This window comes from Limulus polyphemus, unplaced genomic scaffold, assembly GCF_000517525.1.
Source record: "Limulus polyphemus unplaced genomic scaffold, Limulus_polyphemus-2.1.2 Scaffold433, whole genome shotgun sequence".
In the NCBI taxonomy this organism is placed as follows: domain Eukaryota; kingdom Metazoa; phylum Arthropoda; class Merostomata; order Xiphosura; family Limulidae; genus Limulus; species Limulus polyphemus.
Window position 1 is genome coordinate 525,254 of NW_013666043.1, and position 10,708 is coordinate 535,961.

At 34.8% G+C, this 10,708-nt stretch overlaps 1 protein-coding gene across 1 annotated transcript in view; it reads right to left on the reverse strand.

Moving 5' to 3' along the window:
- Nucleotides 1–2,032: 2,032 nt before the first annotated feature.
- Nucleotides 2,033–10,708, reverse strand: part of LOC106458234 (opsin, ultraviolet-sensitive-like) — a 45,624-nt gene continuing 36,948 nt past the window's right edge. Inside the window, exons 3-4 of the mRNA XM_022384382.1 lie at nucleotides 7,571–7,701; nucleotides 2,033–3,232 (exon numbers count right to left, since the gene is read on the reverse strand). Coding sequence (XP_022240090.1) covers nucleotides 2,247–3,232; nucleotides 7,571–7,701 — 1,117 coding nt within the window. The 3' untranslated portion in view covers nucleotides 2,033–2,246. The remainder of the gene's footprint in view (nucleotides 3,233–7,570; nucleotides 7,702–10,708) is intronic.

The following is a 10,708-nucleotide window of genomic DNA, read 5'->3' on the forward strand; positions in this document are numbered from 1 at the left end:
TCTTATTGGATGCGGAGATTATTTGGTAAAGAGATTTTTTTATCCTAGTATCCAGTGGCTTCTGATATCCTGGTATCCAGTGGCTTCTGAAACTCAAAAGATGCGGTTGATTTTTCCATTTTAAAATTCAAACATTACCGCTGATACGCTAAGTGACTCTTGAAAAGTAAATTGCCTTTGTTTGATTCATACAACTGAAAACAAGAACAACAACAAATATTTGAGATAATAAATAAAGCTCGAAATCATTTGGAATAAATGGTTAATAGCTATCATTGTAGTGGAAAGCCTGGTTACTTTTAAGCTTAACAAACACGTTCTGATAGCTTTGGTCCGGCATGGCCAGGTGGTTATGGCGCTCGACTTGCAATCTGCGGGTTGCAGGTCCGAATCCCCGTCACACCAAACATGCTCGTCCTTTCAGCCGTGGGAGGTTATAATGTGACGGTCAATCCCATTAGTTGTTGGCAAAAGAGTAGCCCAAGAGTTGACGGTGGGTGGTGATGACTAGGTGCCTTCACCCTAGTCTTACACTGCTAAATTAAGGACGGCTAACGCAGATAGCCCTCGTGTAACTTTGAGCGAAATTCATAACAAACAAACAAACTGATAGCTTTTGGGCACAGCGTTTTCCTAGTGGATTAGTGGGGCCGGTCTGGAGACCGAAAACTCTGGACTTCGAGATGTGATGCTGCAGAACACGCTTTTAATTTTCAGCCGTAAGCGCGTTATAAAACACACAGTCAACTCCGTTATTCGTTTCCAAGAACCAGACAAAGCTCTTGTGGTAGCCAGTTTTACTTGTTCGCTGCCCTCCGTCTTAGAGGATGTGACAATGTACACAAAAAGTTACAGGTCTTAATATTCTGTAAATCAAACTAAAGTCTGATAATTTCACCATTATCACCATTACACATCACATAGCATTATGTTATCATACAATCTAGTCTCCTAACTTCACTATTAAACCCTTTCCCAGGTCGTAACATTAAGTCGTAATTCAAGCTAACTTAATCTTGTTAGCTGTTGTGTTTCAGGCGTGTCGATTAATATAACAGTCTCTTTCTGCTGCCTCAGAATTTGTTTGTAGAACTAAGTAAGGGCCTTAGCATGTTTGGTCAATTTACTAGACCGATAGTGTTATAATGTGTAACAGCTAACCCTAAAATATATCAACCATGTTTATCAACATTCACACTAAAATCATATCAATCACGATTGTTACTTTTCTTGTACTAAATAACATGTATACCCACTCCCTTTTGCCATTTAAGATTAAAAATGATATCTTTAGAAAACAAAATACATCTAACACTATTCCATGTGCCTTTCCTTGTGGAGATGGAACATCAAAGATATCTATTATCTGAGAAACCAATCACCATTCTAAGTAAAGTTCAGAGTCAAATTCAAAACATAATGGTTAACAGAAGAAGACAATAACTAAACGTTAGGTAATGATTATTATTAACATGTTTTAAATAATGTAGTCTTCAAACTAAAATTGTTAGCGCAATTCCACGCGTACTTCTTCAAGCACATAGTTACGAAATATAGAATAAAAACACTTATTTTTCACAAATGAATCTTTTTTTTTATGGATAATATAGTTCTTTGACTAATGTTGTTAGCACAGTTCCACGTGTAATCTCTTCAAGTCACATGGTCTCGAAATAAATGAGTCTTGTTCTCACAAACTCGCAAATATGGAAAGAAAAATCACTTTAACACATAAAGTTGCGTACGTATACCGCTAATGGTAAGTTCAATATAAATTTATAATTTATATTTTTGTAATAACATTGTTTTCATTATTTCTAAGAAATCTTAGCTTCATGAAGTATGAATTAAAATGAGTTTCTGAGTTATAATTTCGGTGTAACCTTCTTTAACATACATGTTTTCTTTTTTACGAAAGAAACAAAAATGCAAAGCTTTATTTATAAATATATTTCGTTCTTTTACAGGACTCTCATAACTTTCTATTTTAAATTTCAATAATGATTTTTGAACAAGAGCTGTTGTTCTGTGATATTTGGAAGTACATTTTGTTCTGATTTTGAACGTTGTTTCTTGGCGTGATAATGGAAGAAACTTAATGTTCATCTGTTACACGTAATCGCATAACATACTTATTCAAAGAAATAGTTATTTTCACAAGCGCTTTAACATTTCTTGTGGAATCGTTATCATTGTGCCATTAAGCAAGATTCAAAATTATTTAGGTAGGTACCAGTGTAAAGAGTTTACGAAAACACACCCATTTCGAGTGGCTTTTCGCAAGATTCGTTGAGATAACATGAGACTGAGTGAAACCGTTTGTGTTTCTGGTGTTCTATCCCTGTGTAAAGTATATTCGGTGGTAAACTTTGAGAATCAGTTAAAAATATGTCTTGATGACATCTGCTTATTGTTGATACTTGGTGGCCAAGTGGTTCTTCCAATTTTTGCTTCAACGAAGGATACTGGAGGGAAAAGCTACTTTCATCAGATACGTGTGACGGAATGGGAATATTGAATGATTCTTTTTGCTTGGCGAATTTATTTAAAACATACAGACAAATAATTTTTTTCTTTAATTCGGATTTGAAGCGTGGGTGGCTTAAGCCGTAAAGAAATGGGTCTACAACAGAAGCTGTTTTACAGAATAAGGCTGGTACCATTGAGGTGGTGGGTGTAAGTAATTGGTAGTTGAAGGAGATGCCGAACAATGCAACCACGGCGTAAGGTGTCCATGATATCATCCACAAAGAAATTAAAGAGACAGATATTTTCGCTAATTTGATTTCCGTGTTTCGATGCTTCTGAATGTACGAGCGTTTGGAGTTTATTTGAGATACGGTATTACGAAAAAGCTGTTGATTTCTTCTTACAGTGAGGATTATTCCACAATAACTCACACAAATAATCACTAGGGGGACACACCATGCCGCGATAAAAAATACTAGAACAAAGAGTCGACTCGTTAGATCTCTTGCTAAATAATCAAAACTACAACTACTTAGATAGCCCTCGGGAACATATCTGTTCACGTGAAATAAAGGTAAGACACTGAAAATGAATGCATATATCCACACACATATCACAATTGTTGATGCTCGTGCTCGAGTCATCCTCCCACTGAGGTCTAGAGGACGTGAAATGGAATAATATCGTTCAAAAGCCATTGCAGCAATGGTCATGATAGCTGAAGTTCCAGTTATACCACCCAGAAAGCCGTACAACTGGCAGGCTACAAAGAGTAAAAGTAGAAATTATTAAAAATTAGTTCCATATTTTAGAAGAACAAAATCAGTAAAAAAACAAAACGGACATTTTTCTCCACTTAAACTACTCGGAGCAAAACTGATATTCGCTTAGAAAACATTGTTTATATGAGATATAAACTTTCTTAACCATTTTGATACAATTTGAAAATTAATGTATGGTCGAATTAATGTTAGGTACTGGACATCTGATGTTTTTCTTATCGGATGCCTCTGTAACTTGTAAGTGGATAAATATTATAGAGATTGAGAAGAAAAAAAAGAATATTTTGCGGTAAAATAGCTAAACTATAAGAGCCATCAAGCTATTCATGAATAAAACTGAGATTCTTTTAAGCTATAGATAATAACTTATTTATAAGCATAAGTAGCATTAATAAGTTCCAAATATATAGGTGTGTGTATATGTGTCTATGTATATAAGCATAGCTAGAAAGTAATGTAAGAAGATTTTATAATAACGTTAAATCCTTTGATTGTGGCCGTTTCTGAAAATGAATAGCACTCCTAAGAGTATAGAAAATACTCGTAACGTTGGACCAAGCGTGACCTGGAGGCTAGCGTGCCAAACTTTGAATCGGAAGGTCCATGGTTTATGTGCGACGGGTGCGATATAAGTGGTGCGACGGATGCGTTATATTCCAGCTTAAAATTCAGGAAACTAGCGCAAAACCCTTTGCAGTTTTGTGAGAATATACGAAAGAAAGAAATTTTTGGGGTGTGACTTGTTGCAGGTCTCTTTCTTAATAGTCCTGATACCCCAAATTGCTTCAACATTCTTTTGGCTTCCAGTGTCATTAAGTACCGGAGATATCCCAGTCCTGGAAATTCTAAATATCCTATCTTTATGATCTGAGTGTATGAATAATTTACGTCGGAAGGGTTTAAGATAAGTGCGTTTGGCGTTTATGCGGAAACGGGCCGCAAATTATGAACTATCGGATTTACAGTTTGGACACGCTAACTGAAGGACACGCCCAGCCCATTTAAATCTAAATTATACAAATATTTAAATATGATATTTTCTGTTCAGTATAATCACTAAAAATTAAACGTTGTCGTTCAAATTATTTAACATTCATTTCCTTTTTACGTAGCAAAAAACTTTCGTTTTGGAACATTGTAGCTTTGAAAACAAAAACGATCTACTTAGCCTAATATCCTATTACACTACCATTCATAGTGTTCCAATAAAGACATATCTTTAGAGTACTCATGAACCCTTCTGTTTTTTTCAAAATTTTATTAATGTTGAACAGATACTTATAGAATTAATTTTTTTAGAGACGTATATACGTATATATCTAAGTCTGTGTAGAAAAACTGCTTCTCTCATTCGAGTGTTCCGCTATTAAAAAAATATTTGTTTTCCATTTCTTTCATTGACAGAAGATAGGCCTCTCGATATTATAGCTTCATATACTTGTTTAATTAAATTTCACAAGACAAACAGACCTCGGTTGTGGGATGTTATTTTTAGACACATGAAATTAAGGTGAGATGATGGAAAATAAATTAAAAACAGAAGAATATTCTAGAAAACTAGAATTCTGCGATCTCAAATTTAAACAGATATCGATTGCAATCAAAATCAATCAAGAGTATAATGATGAGTAATATAGTTTTAGTTGGATTACACGGACACAAAAATGATAATAATGCAATTTGGAAGTGTTTAACCAGCAAAAGCTCTCAAAAATTCCATTAAAGTTCCCCCTAATACTAAAGAAAAACTATATTGTCCAAGACATGTTGGAGGTAAGGAAAGGAACGAATTATTTAACTGCAAGTATTTATTTGGCCGAGTTAATTCCCATATGCAGGTCTGATGTAAGAAACTAAAAAAAAAGGAAAATGCATATTCTTTATCGGATTATTTTTATATTAGTTGACAGTCGTTAAACAAAGCATTAAAGCTAGTTATTTAATAAATTATTTAGACGCTTAATGTATATGTACGTATAGAAGCAAGTCATTTCATTCCAGCCAGCTCCCCAGTGGCACAGCGGTATGTCTGTGGACTTACAACGCTAGAATCCGGGTTTCGATACCCGTGGTGGGCAGAGCACAGATAGCCCTTGTGTAGCTTTGTGCATAATTAAAAACAAACAAACAAACATTCCAGCCAAAGGCTGACGGGCTATTAGAAGGTTACGTACTCTCTTCAGCTACAAGATGTGACGAGTAAAGGTAGAAATTACGAAACGATGGGTGAATAAGAGAAAACTATAGAGCCTTAAGGCCAACAATAACTATTAAATGTCAGAATTTATTATGCCTGTTATGGAGTTAATGCCTTTTACTAACGAAGATGATGACAAATAATTATATTCTTTTCCCACCGGCCTGATGTCTTTCACAGCTAAATTAGGGACGGCTAGCGCAGATTGTCCTCGTGTAGCTTTGCGCGAAATTTAAAACAAACCAGTTCCAGTGCAGAGACCCCGTGATAACAAATAAACAATGTTTGGGTTAGTCAATCGGTGCAAAGATTCGTTGACGTCCATGCCTGTGATGCACCTCCATATTATTAGCAATTCCTTATTCATATTAATATATAAAAACTTGGCACAGAAAATTGTATAGCGTTTGCATTTGTTGTAATAGTAACATATTACTTATTAGAAGACTTTGATTTGATTTTTAACAGCTTTTGCAGTTGTTACTATATTGAGCAGAAATAAAGTTTATTTTTAAAACTAGAACATATCTATCCATCATCATAATTATGATCATATCACTATCCCGATGAACGAGCCTGGCATGGCTTGGTGATTAGGACGCTCGACACACAATCTACGGGTTGGAATAACCGTTACCTAACATGCTCTCGGCCGAGGGGGCGTGATAATGTGAAGGTCAATCCCACTATTCGTTCGCAAAAGAGTAGCCCAAGAGCTGGAAATGGTTAGTGTTAACCAGTTGTCTTCCCTCTAGTCTATCTCTGTTAGCGCCGATAGCTCTCAAAAACACACTAACACGCATACAATCATCCTGATGGCTCAGCGATACCGCTGAGAACTTATAACGCTAAAAATCGGGTTTCAATACTCATGTTGTGCACAGCACAGAAAGTCCATTGTCTATATAGTGGGATATCTTACAAGTTAACACGTTTCTTAAAAAAAAAAATGCTCAAGCAAAGCTACTGATTTTTAATAGTTGGTCAAAAGTAAATGATACCATTGGCGAAATAAGAATAAAGCCAAAATTATGATTAACTATAAAATTATGACAAAAAACACATCTTAAACGCATAATATTTGAAACATAATTAGTCAACAAACGACACCAATACGATATTTTAAACTGAGTTCAGTATAATTTTGTTACCACAAAACCTGATGCACTTCGCGTTGCTCACTTTTTTTTTCATATTTTGGATTTAGTTGAAAATATGTCATAAAACAATTTCCTCAAACAAATGGCCAGATGGAAAAACCCATTAATTACAATCAACGTTGGATTTGAGTTTTGCTTTATTGTTTCAGTAAAATTGGTTGGTGTTGGTTTACAATAAGGTTAAAAACAATAACTGAGTGATAAAAACGACTGGGTGACTTTTTTATCAATTGAAAACTTTTATAATATGCATCAGCCGATTCATTGAGAAAATGAAAAGTTCGTCGTCTTGTATAATTATCTCATACATTTTAGTTATTGTACTATGTAGAAGTCACTGGAGTGTTAATACCTGTACATCCGGATGTTTCTAGCATAATGTTTAGTAAACTCAATCAATCGGATATCGTAAAGAGTAAGTTGAACAATCCAATTCTAATCAATGTGCCTGTAAGTTACAAGATGACACCTGGTGACTACTTCTTCACTTTCCATTTTATGTATTTATTACTTTGATCTAGAGAATATTTGTCATTATTTTTCTAATAGTTAGATTTTTAATCGAGGCTGCTTAAAAGGAAGCTTTAACTGCTTTTGTTATGTTTAATATATTTTGTGAGTTGCTCTAATTACCATTTTCAGACAAATACGTAAAACAGTTTGTACAGTATATACAACTGTTTAATTGATGTAATTTATAACCTTGTTTCCATGTTATCATGTTAACAATTATAATCTATACTTAACATCAGAGAGTGCCGTTATCACTTTGGCTATTTCGACATATTTATAATACATCATTATAGCATAAAGGTAACATCCAAAATTATCAGGTCTTTCTTTTTCAAGTAACGAAGAAGTTACGTCACGAAAACTTAAGTGTTCATAATTAGAATGATATTCAACAGCGTGTACGAATATATGTATGTATATGTTTTAAGAAGCACGTTCCAATCACTTACCCCAAACTCCAAGTGCTGGCTTTTGGCAAAAGCTGTTGTAGATAAATATTGGCATTTTTGCTAGCATGCAGAAATCACTAATAGCGAGATTAACAACGAGGAAATTCGATGGTGTCCTTATAGTTTTGGTTCTGGAAAGAAAGGGTAAAAATATAATATTTATAATGGGACTATAGTTAAGAAAAATACGGAATACTGAGTTCAAGAATAAAAACAAATATACTGTTCAAAAAATGTAATTGATACACTGTTTAACATTCATTGTGTATTATTAGTTATAAAATGTCGAATAACAGTCTTTTCTTGTTAATAAACGTCACGTGGTGGCTCGTGCTTTAAGATCTTTTATTTGCCCAAAGATTAGAAGTATCAGTTAGTGTATTGATGGCAGCGGTTTCCCAGCGTTCGTTTCAACAGCACGATAATCTATAGCGGACTTGACCAGTAAGCTTTCGTTGGAACTTCCATGCACATTCGTTTCATTCTCCAGACAAATATCGGGATGTCATGGCAGCAGCTTGTGTATATCTGACGTGTGGCGCTTTTCCTGGGGCACTTGGTAGGCTTTTGCCACTGACTTTTGTATTCAGGGGTTCTCACCTGTTACAATACGCCGCACTTTGCTTATCTCTGCTGAGCTATTAGTTGTTGTAGGTGTTTTTGTGAATGGCCCTGGTGCCCTAAGTTGATCCACATTCCTATGTTTTCCAATGGCATTAAGCATAAGATATATCCCGTCTTGGTTATTCTAAGTTCAAATTACGAACACATCGGTATGGTTTAAGTGTTTGAATATTTTGCATCAAAAAGGGCTTACATACCCTTCCCAAAAGCGATCAACTTTCGGTAGCATTACTCTACTCACGAAACGACAAACAATGTTAAAGTGTAGTTCTGATACATGCCCTACCATCGCGACTTCATACCGGCTGGGGCTGTTACGTGAGTTGCCGATTCGAATATTTAAAACTGTTTTAATATAACGTACTCAACCCTCATTGTATACATTTTACATTCTGTGTATAACAAGCTTCATAAAATTTATAATTTTACATAGCATAATTAACTACTATATATATATTTGTTTTTATATATGTAACATTAAATGGCTATGATTATTTTGTTCCCATTAGAAATAAAATCGATAATTGTACAGATTCCAGTGGCACAACGGTAAATCTGAATGTTTATAACGCTAAAACCGGGTTTCGATACCCGTGGTTGACACAGCTCAGATAGCCTATTGCTTAACTAGAAACAAACAAAATCGATAATTGTACAGATTCCAGTGGCACAACGGTAAATCTGAATGTTTATAACGCTAAAACCGGGTTTCGATACCCGTGGTTGACACAGCACAGATAGCCTATTGCTTAACTAGAAACAAACAAATACATAAACTTCCTAGTGCAATGTAACAGAAAACGTACATATTTGGAGTTTGAAGTATTTTTGAATCACTCAACAATGCGGTATCGATTATTTAAAAGTATACCTAAAAATACAAAATATAATCCCGATTTTGAACGTAAAAGCTATACATTAGTAGCGAACCGTATAATCGTGCTCTCAGACAAACGTTTCCCCTTTAAGACACACAACTACAACGGTTTCAAACATTTTAAGTGACACGCCGAAGGCCCGGCATGGCACTCGACTCGCAATCTGAGGGTCGCGGGTTCGAATCCTTGTCACACCAAACATGCTCGCCCTTTCAGCCGTGGGGGCGTTGGAAAAAGAGTAGCCCAAGAGATGGCGGTGGGTGGTGATGACTAGCTGCCTTCCCTCTAGTCTTACACTGCTAAATTAGGGACGGCTAGCGCAGATAGCCCTCGTGTAGCTTTGCGCGAAATTCAAAAACAAACAAAGAAAACAAACAGACATGCCGAAACAGAATTAAGTTTAAAACACAAAAGACTAAAACCATTTTTTGACAACCAAATGGTTACAAGACCTGCAAATATAAATATGAATGTCAACGCATTTTCCATGAGTCATAGCATACACCAGGAGACAATAATCACATGAACACAGGTACCATCAGTACAAATGTAACAGCTGAATACCACGTGTTGCTATCGTAATGGTATTTAATCACCTACATGACTCAAAACTCAAAATACACAGTTGCTATTGAAGAAGATACTAAGCTGCATCGAAACGTTTGACAGATTTTTTAACCATTTGGTTTTAATAAAATTGTTTTAACCTTTTGCGTTTTAAATTTATTTTTTTTCACGTGTGAGTCGCTAAGAAGGTTTTAACTGTTATCTACCTAGGATGTTTAACTGTCATTTACATTGTAGTAGTTTAACACTGCAAATGAAAATATAGTAATCGATATTTTGAATGTGCAATGGTTAATATTAAATTTCAAATAAGAACACCTTTAATTCTGTAGCTTTACAGTTGATATAAATGCACTAAACAGGAGTGAGCGCAAACAAAAACAACTAAAGCCATCTTTAAAACACATACTTCAATAATTCTAAGTAGGTTTTAACATTTAAAAATATAAGGGTTATGGGTTTTTAACTGTATTTTATCATATTTTGTGACAGCTTTGTGTTCCAATTGAAAAATTCGTAACAAAGAATACATCTCTTTTGTGATTTAGATGTGCTACACGTGATAATTGGAATTCTATAGGATAAATTATATAGATTACTACATGTTTACCTTAACAACGTAAAAATAAAGTATGCAAAAATATATGCTTATCTTATCTGTTCCTAGTATTATTATATTTTATACATTGTCCCTGGTATTCTTATTTTGTGTATATGGTATCTAGTATAATTGTTTTGTAAGTGGTCCCTGGTATCATTGTTTTGTGTATATGGTCTATTGTTTTATTGCACTTTGTACATGGTCCAAAGCATTACAAATGGCATTGATAATTTCAGTCTGCAATACAACACAAGCACAAAACTGAGCAGAAATATTAATCAGTGCCTGGTAGTTTCAGCTATATACTACTAAAACTCTGAGATTGTTTGTTTTTTTGATCGCCTGTAATTAAATACAGCAAAAACTGCACACAATAGCGACATATTTGCAAAATACGGTACCACTGAAATGAGAATAGAAACAAAATAAAACAGGTTTCATTAAAATCGGGCCACGGGTTACCGAGTT